At 49.8% G+C, this 15785-nt stretch overlaps 1 protein-coding gene across 1 annotated transcript in view; it reads left to right on the top strand.

The window, feature by feature from the left end:
* The window catches only part of LOC311117129 (fumarate hydratase, mitochondrial-like), a 28218-nt gene extending 23243 nt beyond the window's left edge, over window positions 1-4975 (top strand). The window contains exons 9-11 of the mRNA XM_084192114.1: window positions 1591-1744; window positions 3997-4166; window positions 4273-4975. Coding sequence (XP_084048240.1) covers window positions 1591-1744; window positions 3997-4139 — 297 coding nt within the window. The 3' untranslated portion in view covers window positions 4140-4166; window positions 4273-4975. The remainder of the gene's footprint in view (window positions 1-1590; window positions 1745-3996; window positions 4167-4272) is intronic.
* The last annotated feature ends 10810 nt before the right edge of the window (window positions 4976-15785 follow it).

The following is a 15785-nucleotide window of genomic DNA, read 5'->3' as shown; positions in this document are numbered from 1 at the left end:
CACATTTACATTTTGATTTGATTTATACTTTTACTCAAGTATGACAATTGGGGACTTTTCCCAGCACTGGTATAAAACAATGATTAGATGGGAGAGGCGGGACTTGACTGAGATGCTTCCCCCCCCCGTCAGTTGTTAACAGGAGACTTGCAGCGTATAAAATATAACCATTTTAGCGTCGGGCTCCGCAGACACCTGCAGGCAGTTTGGATGAAATGAGATTGAATCAGTGAGTAAATGTATTTTGCAACACATCCTGTTTGGTCAGCAAGTAGGTGGTTGTCGGGAAGCCTGGTCCCAGATCTGTTCCCAAGACCGCACAAACAGACCAGGCTAGTTGGCAGGTAGTTGGGTCATAATCGTAACTCCTGCTCTCTCCCGTCCTCCCAGATAAAGAACGTGTTGAACTCAGCCAGGCTGCTGGGGGACGCCTCAGTCATACTTTAACTCGTCCTCTCTCCTCCTCCCAGATAAAGAACGTGTTGAACTCAGCCAGGCTGCTGGGGGACGCCTCAGTCATACTTTAACTCGTCCTCTCTCCTCCTCCCAGATAAAGAACGTGTTGAACTCAGCCAGGCTGCTGGGGGACGCCTCAGTCATACTTTAACTCGTCCTCTCTCCTCCTCCCAGATAAAGAACGTGTTGAACTCAGCCAGGCTGCTGGGGGACGCCTCAGTCATACTTTAACTCGTCCTCTCTCCTCCTCCCAGATAAAGAACGTGTTGAACTCAGCCAGGCTGCTGGGGGACGCCTCAGTCATACTTTAACTCGTCCTCTCTCCTCCTCCCAGATAAAGAACGTGTTGAACTCAGCCAGGCTGCTGGGGGACGCCTCAGTCATACTTTAACTCGTCCTCTCTCCTCCTCCCAGATAAAGAACGTGTTGAACTCAGCCAGGCTGCTGGGGGACGCCTCAGTCATACTTTAACTCGTCCTCTCTCCTCCTCCCAGATAAAGAACGTGTTGAACTCAGCCAGGCTGCTGGGGGACGCCTCAGTCATACTTTAACTCGTCCTCTCTCCTCCTCCCAGATAAAGAACGTGTTGAACTCAGCCAGGCTGCTGGGGGACGCCTCAGTCATACTTTAACTCGTCCTCTCTCCTCCTCCCAGATAAAGAACGTGTTGAACTCAGCCAGGCTGCTGGGGGACGCCTCAGTCATACTTTAACTCGTCCTCTCTCCTCCTCCCAGATAAAGAACGTGTTGAACTCAGCCAGGCTGCTGGGGGACGCCTCAGTCATACTTTAACTCGTCCTCTCTCCTCCTCCCAGATAAAGAACGTGTTGAACTCAGCCAGGCTGCTGGGGGACGCCTCAGTCATACTTTAACTCGTCCTCTCTCCTCCTCCCAGATAAAGAACGTGTTGAACTCAGCCAGGCTGCTGGGGGACGCCTCAGTCATACTTTAACTCGTCCTCTCTCCTCCTCCCAGATAAAGAACGTGTTGAACTCAGCCAGGCTGCTGGGGGACGCCTCAGTCATACTTTAACTCGTCCTCTCTCCTCCTCCCAGATAAAGAACGTGTTGAACTCAGCCAGGCTGCTGGGGGACGCCTCAGTCATACTTTAACTCGTCCTCTCTCCTCCTCCCAGATAAAGAACGTGTTGAACTCAGCCAGGCTGCTCGGGGACGCCTCCGTCTCCTTCACTGATAACTGTGTGGTGGGCATTGAAGCTAACATCGACAGGATCAACAAACTCATGAACGAGTCCTTGATGCTGGTCACCGCCCTCAACCCACACATAGGTATGTGTTGTAGCACTGAATCTGCTTCAAAGGTTTTTTAAATGTTTTTTTTATTTTTATTTAACCTTTATTTAACTAGGCAAGTCCGTTAAGAACAAAGTCTTATTTACAATGACGGCCTACACCGGCCAAACCCGGACGACGCTGGGCCAATTGTGCGCCGCCCCCCGTATAGACATACAGGGACCTGCAAGTGCAGGGGACAAGAAGTCAAGTCATGAAAGAGATCTAGATACCTGCACACTGTTGATTTGCTCCAGCAGTGTTTTTGTGCAGAATACAACTGCAGGAGAAATCAACAGGTTATCGATCTGTCTTTCGCTTGTAACCACATCTAACCACTAGAGGGCAGTAACTTACAGTCCCAAATTCAGCAGTGCTGACATTCACCAGACTGTAATGTGAGGATTGTAAAGGAGATGTTTTGCTCTACAGCACAGTGAGTCTGTTTAAACCCTTCACTGCTTCTACACAATCCATTAACGAACATTGACTTGGGCATGAAAACACTGATGGCAGCAGCCAGTCAGTGCTTTTAGAGAACACTAAATAAATGTCAGTGTTCAGTGTTGTGATAAATGGTGTTGTGGACGTCATTACATTTACATCATTTAGCAGACGCTCTTATCCAGAGCGACTTACAAATTGGTGCATTCACCTTAATTCATCATAGTTCCAGCTCAGTGCCTTTGGTAAGGAGGGCCAAGGTGTGTCTGAAATGTCACCCTATTCCCTATGTAGTGCTCCACTTTTGACCTGCCCCCCCCCCCCGTCAGTCACAGTGGTTAACAGGAGTTAGTGAGATCCTCCTCCCCCCCGTCAGTCACAGTGGTTAACAGGAGTTAGTGAGATCCTCCTTCCCCCCCCCCGTCAATCACAGTGGTTAACAGGAGTTAGTGAGATCCTTCTCCCCCCCCCCCCCCCGTCAGTCACAGTGGTTAACAGGAGTTAGTGAGATCCTCCTCCCCCCCCCCCGTCAGTCACAGTGGTTAACAGGAGTTAGTGAGATCCTTCTCCCCCCCCCCCCGTCAGTCACAGTGGTTAACAGGAGTTAGTGAGATCCTCCTCCCCCCCCCCCCCCGTCAGTCACAGTGGTTAACAGGAGTTAGTGAGATCCTTCTCCCCCCCCCCGTCAGTCACAGTGGTTAACAGGAGTTAGTGAGATCCTCCTCCCCCCCCCCCGTCAGTCACAGTGGTTAACAGGAGTTAGTGAGATCCTCCTCCCCCCCCCCCCGTCAGTCACAGTGGTTAACAGGAGTTAGTGAGATCCTCCTCCCCCCCCCCCCCCCCCGTCAGTCACAGTGGTTAACAGGAGTTAGTGAGATCCCCCCCCCCCCCCCCCCCCCCGGTCAGTCACAGTGGTTAACAGGAGTTAGTGAGATCCTCCTCCCCCCCCCCCGTCAGTCACAGTGGTTAACAGGAGTTAGTGAGATCCTTCTCCCCCCCCCCCCCGTCAGTCACAGTGGTTAACAGGAGTTAGTGAGATCCTCCTCCCCCCCCCGTCAGTCACAGTGGTTAACAGGAGTTAGTGAGATCCTCCTCCCCCCCCCCCCGTCAGTCACAGTGGTTAACAGGATTTAGTGAGATCCTCCCCCCCCCCGTCAGTCACAGTGGTTAACAGGAGTTAGTGAGATCCTCCTCCCCCCCCCCGTCAATCACAGTGGTTAACAGGAGTTAGTGAGATCCTCCTCCCCCCCCCCGTCAATCACAGTGGTTAACAGGAGTTAGTGAGATCCTCCTCCCCCCCCCCCGTCAGTCACAGTGGTTAACAGGAGTTAGTGAGATCCTTCTCCCCCCCCCCCCCCCGTCAGTCACAGTGGTTAACAGGAGTTAGTGAGATCCCCCCCCCCCCCGTCAGTCACAGTGGTTAACAGGAGTTAGTGAGATCCCCCCCCCCGTCAGTCATAGTGGTTAACAGGAGTTAGTGAGATCCCCCCCCCCCGTCAGTCACAGTGGTAAACAGGAGTTAGTGAGATCCTCCTCCCCCCCCCGTCAGTCACAGTGGTTAACAGGAGTTGGCATTAACATTTTTTACATGCGTTTTTCTGGATTTTTTTGTTGTTATTCTGTCTCTCACTGTTCAAATAAACCTACCATTAAAATTATAGACTGATCATGTCTTTGTCAGTGGGCAAACGTACAAAATCAGCAGGGGATCAAATACTTTTCCCCCCTCACTGTAGTTGAGGAAGTAGAAGGTGGTGGTTTGTCATCGGTCTGAATTGAATCCCTTCCCTCTATCTTCTCAATAGGTTACGACAAAGCTGCTAAGATTGCCAAGACAGCCCACAAAGAGGGAGGAAACCTGAAGGAAACTGCTATCAAGCTAGGATACCTGACAGCAGAAGAGTTTGACGCGTGGGTCAAGCCACATGAGATGCTGGGACCCAAGTAGAACACAACACGCTGCAGAATGTCTATGGTTAGAAATGTCTTTGTACAAATAAAAATCTTTTTTTTTGGGTTGAAACACATTGCTGTATTTTATTTGACCAGTTAAGTTGCTGAGAACACGTTCTCATTTACAGCAACGACCTGGGGAAGAGTTCCAGGGGAGAGGAGGGGGATGGATGAGCCAATTGGAAGCTGTTCCACAGACCTGATCTATGGACGGATGACTGCTGATCGGGGGGACACAATTCGCAGAAGTGACTAGCTTTCACTTTTGAGTATTTTTTTCCACATTGGACCTCAGTTAACTATTTTCAGTGAAGGCCAGTGGATGTTACGGTAAAAATTGTTGCTTTCTCATCTAACTATTTTGAGACTGTCACCAAGGATACATGGTATCCTTCAGAAAGATGTTCAGCTATTATCTTTATCTATATTTAATGACTTCCCTTGCATTTCCAGGAATATGACATTCACGATTCTGAGAAAGATGATGTGCCATTAGATCAAGGAAGAGTATATTTTAAATAGTTTTTGTGAAATCTTCAGTATCACATTTTGTCCACCTGTAATAATTGACCTACCGCTAGTTTGGGACTCCAACCCACGCACACCCCAGGCCAAGTCACCTTGCCTCCCGATGAAAGTGATTGTTCTGGGGACAGGACAGTTGGGCAACACCAGCTCCACCAGAGAGCCAAGGGACAGTTGCATGTTGCCTGAAGGTGTTTTGTTTTGCCGAAGGACGCTACAATTGAAGGCTCTTACAGAGCTATACCTTGATGTACTGTTCCCTTTTTGCCATGTAAAAATAAAAATAAAAAATACAATAATTCCTCATGTTGCCTCAAACCCTGCTTTCTGAGTTTGTATTCATCCAAACTGATTTAAAATAAGCCGTCTACTCAATCATCAACCGTCGTATCCTAAACCTTTAGAAGAGGCTTCACAGTCAACCTCTAAGACATGAAGCGTTGCCATTTCCAGCCCAACCTTTAGAAGAGGCTTCACAGTCAACATCTAAGACATGAAGCGTTGCCATTTCCAGCCCAACCTTTAGAAGAGGCTTCACAGTCAACATCTATGACATGAAGCGTTGCCATTTCCAGCCCAACCTTTAGAAGAGGCTTCACAGTCAACATCTATGACATGAAGCGTTGCCATTTCCAGCCCAACCTTTAGAAGAGGCTTCACAGTCAACATCTATGACATGAAGCGTTGCCATTTCCAGCCCAACCTTTAGAAGAGGCTTCACAGTCAACATCTATGACATGAAGCGTTGCCATTTCCAGCCCAACCTTTAGAAGAGGCTTCACAGTCAACATCTATGACATGAAGCGTTGCCATTTCCAGCCCAACCTTTAGAAGAGGCTTCACAGTCAACATCTATGACATGAAGCGTTGCCATTTCCAGCCCAACCTTTAGAAGAGGCTTCACAGTCAACATCTAAGACATGAAGCGTTGCCATTTCCAGCCCAACCTTTAGAAGAGGCTTCACAGTCAACATCTAAGACATGAAGCGTTGCCATTTCCAGCCCAACCTTTAGAAGAGGCTTCACAGTCAACATCTAAGACATGAAGCGTTGCCATTTCCAGCCCAACCTTTAGAAGAGGCTTCACAGTCAACATCTAAGACATGAAGCGTTGCCATTTCCAGCCCAACCTTTAGAAGAGGCTTCACAGTCAACATCTATGACATGAAGCGTTGCCATTTCCAGCCCAACCTTTAGAAGAGGCTTCACAGTCAACATCTAAGACATGAAGCGTTGCCATTTCCAGCCCAACCTTTAGAAGAGGCTTCACAGTCAACCTCTAAGACATGAAGCGTTGCCCTTTCCAGCCCAATCCGCCCTGCGCTGCTCTGGTCTCAGTCACAGCTCTGCCTGTCCTGAATCCCCGGCCCTGGTTGCTGTAGGCCAGTGTTTCCCTGGTCCTCCTGTGTTTCCCTGGTCCCCCTGTGTTTCCCTGGTCCTCCTGTGTTTCCCTGGTCCTCCTGTGTTTCCCTGGTCCCCATGTGTTTCCCTGGTCCTCCAGTGTTTCCCTGTGTTTCCCTGGTCCTCCTGTGTTTCCCTGGTCCTCCTGTGTTTCCCTGGCCCCCCTGTGTTTCCCTGGTCCTCCTGTGTTTCCCTGGTCCTCCTGTGTTTCCCTGGCCCCCCTGTGTTTCCCTGGTCCTCCTGTGTTTCCCTGGTCCCCCTGTGTTTCCCTGGTCCCCCTGTGTTTCCCTGGTCCCCCTGTGTTTCCCTGGTCCTCCTGTGTTTCCCTGGTCCCCATGTGTTTCCCTGGTCCTCCAGTGTTTCCCTGTGTTTCCCTGGTCCTCCTGTGTTTCCCTGGTCCTCCTGTGTTTCCCTGGTCCTCCTGTGTTTCCCTGGTCCTCCTGTGTTTCCCTGGCCCCCCTGTGTTTCCCTGGTCCTCCTGTGTTTCCCTGGTCCTCCTGTGTTTCCCTGGTCCCCCTGTGTTTCCCTGGTCCCCCTGTGTTTCCCTGGTCCCCCTGTGTTTCCCTGGTCCCCCAGTGTTTCCCTGGTCCCCCAGTGTTTCCCTGGTCCCCCAGTGTTTCCCTGGTCCTCCTGTGTTTCCCTGGTCCCCCTGTGTTTCCCTGGTCCCCCTGTGTTTCCCTGGTTCCCCTGTGTTTCCCTGGTCCCCCTGTGTTTCCCTGTGTTTCCCTGGTCCTCCTGTGTTTCCCTGGTCCCCCTGTGTTTCCCTGGTCCTCCAGTGTTTCCCTGGTCCCCCTGTGTTTCCCTGGTCCTCCTGTGTTTCCCTGGTCCCCCTGTGTTTCCCTGGTTCCCCTGTGTTTCCCTGGTCCCCCTGTGTTTCCCTGGTCCCCCAGTGTTTCCCTGGTCCCCCAGTGTTTCCCTGGTCCCCCAGTGTTTCCCTGGTCCCCCAGTGTTTCCCTGGTCCCCCTGTGTTTCCCTGGTTCCCCTGTGTTTCCCTGGTCCCCCAGTGTTTCCCTGGTCCCCCAGTGTTTCCCTGGTCCCCCAGTGTTTCCCTGGTCCCCCTGTGTTTCCCTGGTCCCCCTGTGTTTCCCTGGTCCCCCTGTGTTTCCCTGGTCCCCCTGTGTTTCCCTGGTCCCCCTGTGTTTCCCCCTGTGTTTCCCCCTGTGTTTCCCTGGTCCCCCTGTGTTTCCCTGGTTCCCCTGTGTTTCCCTGGTCCTCCTGTGTTTCCCTGGTTCCCCTGTGTTTCCCTGGTCCCCCTGTGTTTCCCTGTGTTTCCCTGGTCCCCCTGTGTTTCCCTGGTCCCCCTGTGTTTCCCTTGTCCCCCTGTGTTTCCCTGGTCCCCCTGTGTTTCCCTGGTCCTCCTGTGTTTCCCTGGTCCCCATGTGTTTCCCTGGTCCTCCAGTGTTTCCCTGTGTTTCCCTGGTCCTCCTGTGTTTCCCTGGTCCCCCTGTGTTTCCCTGGTCCCCCTGTGTTTCCCTGGTCCCCCTGTGTTTCCTTGGTTCCCCTGTGTTTCCCTGGTCCCCCTGTGTTTCCCTGTGTTTCCCTGGTCCTCCTGTGTTTCCCTGGTCCCCCAGTGTTTCCCTGGTCCTCCAGTGTTTCCCTGGTCCCCCTGTGTTTCCCTGGTCCTCCTGTGTTTCCCTGGTCCCCCTGTGTTTCCCTGGTTCCCCTGTGTTTCCCTGGTCCCCCTGTGTTTCCCTGGTCCCCCTGTGTTTCCCTGGTCCTCCAGTGTTTCCCTGGTCCCCCAGTGTTTCCCTGGTCCCCCAGTGTTTCCCTGGTCCCCCAGTGTTTCCCTGGTCCCCCAGTGTTTCCCTGGTCCCCCAGTGTTTCCCTGGTCCCCCAGTGTTTCCCTGGTCCCCCAGTGTTTCCCTGGTCCCCCAGTGTTTCCCTGGTCCCCCTGTGTTTCCCTGGTCCCCCTGTGTTTCCCCCTGTGTTTCCCCCTGTTTCCCTGGTCCCCCTGTGTTTCCCTGGTTCCCCTGTGTTTCCCTGGTCCTCCTGTGTTTCCCTGGTCCCCCTGTGTTTCCCTGGTCCTCCTGTGTTTCCCTGGTCCCCCTGTGTTTCCCTGGTCCTCCTGTGTTTCCCTGGTCCCCCTGTGTTTCCCTGGTCCCCCTGTGTTTCCCTGGTTCCCCTGTGTTTCCCTGGTCCTCCTGTGTTTCCCTGGTCCTCCTGTGTTTCCCTGGTCCCCCTGTGTTTCCCTGGTCCCCCTGTGTTTCCCTGGTCCCCCTGTGTTTCCCTGGTCCCCCTGTGTTTCCCTGGTCCTCCTGTGTTTCCCTGGTCCCCCTGTGTTTCCCTGGTCCTCCTGTGTTTCCCTGGTCCCCCTGTGTTTCCCAGTGTTTCCCTGGTCCCCCTGTGTTTCCCAGTGTTTCCCTGGTCCTCCAGTGTTTCCCTGGTCCTCCTGTGTTTCCCTGGTTCCCCTGTGTTTCCCTGGTCCTCCAGTACCCCCAACAGTACACCGTTTTATTGTAACCCTGGACAAGCCCAGCTGATGCAACTTGTCAACTAATCAACAAGCCCTCAATGAGTTGAATCAGGTGTGTTTGTCAAGGGCTATAACGAAAATGTGTACCCACAAATAACAGCCACCCTGTGTTTTCTAAACGTGGATATCAACTTTGCCACTTCAGCATGCTTCTGTGGCAGAGTCGATGCCACGCAGGGGTACAGGCCAGAAGGTTGAGGGTTCGCCGACCACGACAGACGAGCTCACTCCCTGCCTGTTTCATTACACTATAATCAGCCGGCTGCAGACGATGATTCAGCTAGGGGGAAATCACATTTTCAACATTTTGATGCCATATTTTCCACCAACAGGTTTCTGTGCCAATGCACCACACAACCAATAGACAAAGCATACCGACTTCGGGCACTTCAATATCATGGTTTGTGTGTTTCAACACCACAATAAATAGACTATGTCAATCTGGACAAACAGAACCCCCCCCCCTACCTACCTCTATCCCTCTCTCCCTCCCTCCCTCCCTCTCTCCCTCCCTCCCCCATAGGCTTACCCAGTACCGAAGGCTTGGCTTGACAATCTCAGAACGTCATGAAACTTATTGGTGTTTTATAACAGATTTCTCTTTCCATTCATCAATTGGCCGCTGCACAGTTTGGATTGAATGATTGGTCTACATTCGGAAATATTCAGACCTCTCCCTTTTTCCACATTTTGTTACATTACAGCCTTATTCTAAAATGTATTAAATTATATTTCCCCCCTCATCAATCTACACACAATACCCCATATGACAAAGCGAACACAGGTTTTTAGAAATGTAAGCAAATTGTTAACAAAAAATAAATAAATAAAAACCTTATTTACATAAGTATTCAGACCCTTTGCTATGAGACTCGAAATTGAGCTCCGGTGCAGCCTGTTTCCATTGATCATCCTTAAGATGTTTCTACAACTTGATTGGAGTCCACCTGTGGTCAATTCAATTGATTGGACATGATTTGGAAAGGCACACACCCGTCTATATAAGGTCCCACAGTTGACAGTATATGTCAGAGCAATAACCAAGACATGAGGTCGAAGGAATTGTGGGTAGACCTATGAGACAGGATTGTGTCGAGGCACAGATCTGGGGAAAGGTACCAAAACATTTCTGCAGTATTGAAGGTCCCCAAGAACACAGATGCCGCCATCATTCTTAAATGGAAGAAGTTTGGAACCACCAAGACTCTTCCTAGAGCTGGCCGCCCGGCCAAACTGAGCAATCGGGGGAGAAGGGTCTTGGTCAGGGAGGTGACCAAGAACCCGATGGTCACTCTGACAGAGCTCAAGACTTCCTCTGTAGAGATGGGAGAACCTTCCAGAAGGACAACCATCTCTGCAGCACTCCACCAATCAGGCCTTTACGGTAGAGTGGCCAGACGGAAGCCACTCCTCAGTAAAAGGCACATGACAGCCCACTTGGAGTTTGCCAAAAGGCACCTAAAGGACTCTGACCATGAGAAACAAGATTCTCTGGTCTGATGAAACCAAGATTGAACTCTTTGGTCTGAATGCCAAGCGTCACGTCTGGAGGAAACCTGGCACCATCCCTACGGTGAAGCATGGTGGTGGCAGCATCATGCTGTGGGGATGTTTTTCTGAGGCAGGGACTGGGAGACTAGTCAGGATCGAGGGAAAGATGAACGGAGCAAAGTATAGAGAGATCCTTGATGAAAACCTGCTCCAGACCTCAGACTGGGGTGAAGGGTCACCTTCCAACAGGAAAACGACCCTAAGCACACAGCCAAGACAACACAGGAGTGGCTTCTGGACAAGTCTCTGAATGTCCTTGAGTAGCCCAGCCAGAGCCCGGACTTGAACCCGATCGAACATCTCTGGAGAGACGTGAAAATAGGTGTGCAGCAACGCTCCCCATCCAACCTGACAGAGCTTGAGAGGGTCTGCAGAGAAGAATGGGAGAAACTCCCCAAATACAGGTGAGCCAAGCTTGTAGCGTCATCCCCAAGAAGACTCGAGTCTGTAATCGCTACCAAAGCTGCTTCAGCAAAGTACTGAGTAAAGGGTCTGAATATTTATGTAAAAATGTCTAAACCTGTTTTTGCTTTGTCATTATGGGGTATTGTATGTAGATTGATGAGGGAAAAAAACAATTTCATCATTTTTAGAATAAGGCTGTAACGTAACAAAATCTGGAAAAAGTCTGAATACTTTCCAAATGCACTGTACCTGTCTGTCATTACCATAATCCTACTACCTCTCTGGACTAACTAATGGGGATAGACCTGTCTGTCATTACCATAATCCTACTACCTCTCTGGATTAACTAATGGGGATATACCTGTCTGTCATTACCATAATCCTACTACCTCTCTGGATTAACTAATGGGGATATACCTGTCTGTCATTACCATAATCCTACTACCTCTCTGGATTAACTAATGGGGATAGACCTGTCTGTCAGCACCATAATCCTACTACCTCTCTGGATTAACTAATGGGGATATACCTGTCTGTCAGCACCATAATCCTACTACCTCTCTGGATTAACTAATGGGGATAGACCTGTCTGTCATTACCATAATCCTACTACCTCTCTGGATTAACTAATGGGGATATACCTGTCTGTTAGCACCATAATCCTACTACCTCTCTGGTCTGGACTAACTAATGGGGATAGACCTGTCTGTCATTACCATAACTAATGGGGATATACCTGTCTGTCAGCACCATAACTAATGGGGATAGACCTGTCTGTCAGCACCATAACTAATGGGAATAGACCTGTCTGTCAGCACCATAATCCTACTACCTCTCTGGACTAACTAATGGGGATAGACCTGTCTGTCAGCACCATAATCCTACTACCTCTCTGGACTAACTAATGGGGATAGACCTGTCTGTCAGCACCATAATCCTACTACCTCTCTGGACTAACTAATGGGGATAGACCTGTCTGTCAGCACATGGAGACAGAGAGGGCTCTGTCCCAAATGGTACCCTATTCACGGCCCACAGGGTTCTGGTCGAAAGTAGTACACTATATATGGAATAGGGTGCCATTTGGGACACAGTTAGTCTAGGAGAGATGAGGAGAGGAAGAGTGACATGTAGGAGAGCTGCAGGTATCTCCCCTGAGGAAGGACTTAGCTCAGACCTCCAGAGCTGTGGCAGGAGAGCTGCTGGTATCTCCCCTGGGGAAGGACTTAGCTCAGACCTCCAGAGCTGTGGCAGGAGAGCTGCAGGTATCTCCCCTGGGGAAGGACTTAGCTTAGACCTCCAGAGCTGTGGCAGGAGAGCTGCTGGTATCTCCCCTGGGGAAGGACTTAGCTTAGACCTCCAGAGCTGTGGCAGGAGAGCTGCAGGTATCTCCCCTGGGGAAGGACTTAGCTTAGACCTCCAGAGCTGTGGCAGGAGAGCTGCAGGTATCTCCCCTGGGGAAGGACTTAGCTTAGACCTCCAGAGCTGTGGCAGGAGAGCTGCAGGTATCTCCCCTGGGGAAGGACTTAGCTTAGACCTCCAGAGCTGTGGCAGGAGAGCTGCTGGTATCTCCCCTGGGGAAGGACTTAGCTTAGACCTCCAGAGCTGTGGCAGCCTGGCTAAGGGCAGACACCCTCCAGACCTTAGTATGCAACCCAAATGGCACCCTATTCCCTATATAGTACACTTATTTTGACCGCGATCCGTAGGGCTCTGCACGAAAGTATTCCACTATATAAGGAATAGGGTGCGATTTTGGATGCACCCCCTGGCTCTGATAGGGTGTGATTTTGGATGCACCCCCTGGCTCTGTTAGCTGGACCCCAGGTGAGCTCTATTGACTGTGGACTAGCTGATTAGGAGAGGAGGCATTAGCAAGTCATGCCCTTTCTGGCAGAAGCTTGTTCATTAGTATGGAATATACAGTAGAATACCTGTTCAATTCTCATTGCCTGCCCTTAGCCACAACCACAGGCATATTTCAATATTGATGCTTTATTCATTGACACAAAGCTATGCAAATTGCCGTGTTCAGGTTATACACAATCTGATGTTTTTCCCCATTTGAAATATTTTAGCTTTTGGGGAGATGTCAAAGATTTCCTTGATTTACATTTTTTACATTTTAGTCATTTAGCAGACGCTCTAATCCAGAGCGATTTACAGTTAGTGAGTGCATACATTTTTCATACTGGCCCCCCGTGGGAATCGAACCCACAACCCTGGCGTTGCAAATCCCCTACTCTACCAACTGAGCTACAGTAGGTAGTAGAATAAACACGGTGTGGGTCCTAAACCTCAATGCATTCTCATTCTCTACATCTGCATTCAAGTCCAGCACCATTCAACACATCTAGCAGTCAGTCCAGCACCATTCAACACATCTAGCAGTCAGTCCAGCACCATTCAACACATCTAGCAGTCAGTCCAGCACCATTCAACACATCTAGCAGTCAGTCCAGCACCATTCAACACATGTAGCAGTCAGTCCAATCCAGCACCATTCAACACATCTAGCAGTCAGTCCAGTCCAGCACCATTCAACACATCTAGCAGTGTTCCCAGCACCATTCAACACATCTAGCAGTCAGTCCAGCACCATTCAACACATCTAGCAGTCAGTCCAGCACCATTCAACATATCTAGCAGTCAGTCCAGTCCAGCACCATTCAACACATCTAGCAGTCAGTCCAGCACCATTCAACACATCTAGCAGTCAGTCCAGCACCATTCAACACATGTAGCAGTCAGTCCAATCCAGCACCATTCAACACATCTAGCAGTCAGTCCAGTCCAACACCATTCAACACATCTAGCAGTCAGTCCAGCAACACATCTAGCAGTCAGTCCAGTCCAACACCACTGTTTTTTTGCTTCTCCGGCTTGTCAGAGTACAACCTAGCTGGGGAAATGCTTGGTTCTGGGCAGGCAGATTCTGGTATAGCAGGGACTGGCAGAGCATAGCCCCCCTGGCTGTCTTACACATCGGTCAGTGCTATCTGGGATCCTTGGGACGTCCCTATCCTAAACCCTAACCCTAACCTTAACCCTTACCTTAAACATTTTACATTTAAACTTCAATGGGGTCCCGGATAGCACAGACACTTACATATCACCCAGACAGGCTGTTCCATGGTGTCCTTGAGTCTTAACCCTTGACTAAACAGTAGCCTCCTGTTGCCATAGATACATCAAACACAAGTGTGTTTCCTAGAATGTAAGTCTGAAGTGGTCCCCAAGTAATACTTTATCCAAAATACTGTGATTCCAAGAAGTGGCCGATGAGAGATGAAAATGAATACCAACAGGAGATGAAAGTTTAACATCTCCTGTGATTATTTTGTCATCATCATGGAACGACAGGAGTTTGTAGGCAGTTGGCGCTAAATCATCACTTGAAGTGCTGATATTGTTGCTTAAACACACACAAGACGCATGTCTTGTATTCAAGATCCTAAATGGCCTGGCTCCTCCCCCTCCACAAACAGAAAACCCAACCCCCACGGCAGCAGATCCACAAGGTGCTGCCATGAGAGGTGACTGTGTAGTTCCCTTAAGGAAAAGCACCATGAGAGGTGACTGTGTAGTTCCCTTAAGGAAAAGCACCATGAGAGGTGACTGTGTAGTTCCCTTAAGGAAAAGCACCATGAGAGGTGACTGTGTAGTTCCCTTAAGGAAAAGCACCATGAGAAGTGACTGTGTAGTTCCCTTAAGGAAAAGCACCATGAGAGGTGACTGTGTAGTTCCCTTAAGGAAAAGCACTTTTAGTCAATCTGCTTTCTCTGTGAGAGCTTCCCATGTCTGGAACACACTGCCATCAGACACACACAACTGCCCCACCTATCACACCTTCACAAAGATCATAAAGACATGGCTGAAGGCCAATCAGACCAGTGAACATAAAGACATGGCTGAAGGCCAATCAGACCAGTGAACATAAAGACATGGCTGAAGGCCAATCAGACCAGGGAACATAAAGACATGGCTGAAGGCCAATCAGACCAGTGAACATAAAGACAAAAGGCCAATCAGACCAGTGAACATAAAGACATGGCTGAAGGCCAATCAGACCAGTGAACATAAAGACATGGCTAAAGGCCAATCAGACCAGTGAACATAAAGACATGGCTGAAGGCCAATCAGACCAGTGAACATAAAGACATGGCTGAAGGCCAATCAGACCAGTGAACATAAAGACATGGCTGAAGGCCAATGGCCAATCAGACCAGTGAACATAAAGACATGGCTGAAGGCCAATCAGACCAGTGAACATAAAGACATGGCTGAAGGCCAATCAGACCAGTGAACATAAAGACATGGCTGAAGGCCAATCAGACCAGTGAACATAAAGACATGGCTGAAGGCCAATCAGACCAGTGAACATAAAGACATGGCTGAAGGCCAATCAGACCAGTGAACATAATCCCTAGCTGTGTATTGCCGCTTTCCATGTCTGTAGCTTGTGAGGTGTGGAAACATTGTTGCTTTTATGTATTTTGTTTTGTTGCTTGTTCTATATTGCTCTGTCTGCGTGCTACGTGTTGCTTGTTCTATATTGCTCTGTCTGCGTGCTACGTGTTGCTTGTTCTATATTGCTCTGTCTGCGTGCTACGTGTTGCTTGTTCTATATTGCTCTGTCTGCGTGCTATGTGTTGCTTGTTCTGTTGCTCTGTCTGCGTGCTATGTGTTGCTTGTTCTGTTTATCTGTCTGCGTGCTACGTGTTGCTTGTTCTATGTTGCTCTGTCTGCGTGCTGCGTGTTGCTTGTCCTATGTTTCTCTGTCTGTGTGCTACGTGTTGCTTGTTCTGTTGCTCTGTCTGCGTGTTGCTTGTTCTGTTTCTCTGTCTGCGTGCTACGTGTTGCTTGTTCTATGTTGCTCTGTCTGCGTGCTGCGTGTTGCGTGTCCTATGTTTCTATGTCTGTGTGCTACGTGTTGCTTGTTCTGTTGCTCTGTCTGCGTGCTATGTGTTGCTTGTTCTGTTTCTCTGTCTGCGTGCTACGTGTTGCTTGTTCTATGTTGCTCTGTCTGTGTGCTGCGTGTTGCTTGTCCTATGTTTCTCTGTCTGTGTGCTACGTGTTGCTTGTTCTGTTGCTCTGTCTGCGTGCTACGTGTTGCTTGTTCTGTTTCTCTGTCTGCGTGCTACGTGTTGCTTGTTCTATGTTGCTCTGTCTGCGTGCTGCGTGTTGCTTGTCCTATGTTTCTCTGTCTGTGTGCTACGTGTTGCTTGTTCTGTTGCTCTGTCTGCGTGCTACGTGTTGCTTGTTCTGTTTCTCTGTCTGCGTGCT

The sequence above is a fragment of the Coregonus lavaretus genome (assembly GCF_964263955.1).
Source record: "Coregonus lavaretus genome assembly, contig: HAP1_SCAFFOLD_1936, whole genome shotgun sequence".
Classification (NCBI taxonomy): domain Eukaryota; kingdom Metazoa; phylum Chordata; class Actinopteri; order Salmoniformes; family Salmonidae; genus Coregonus; species Coregonus lavaretus.
This window is presented reverse-complemented; position numbering and strand designations above follow the sequence as displayed.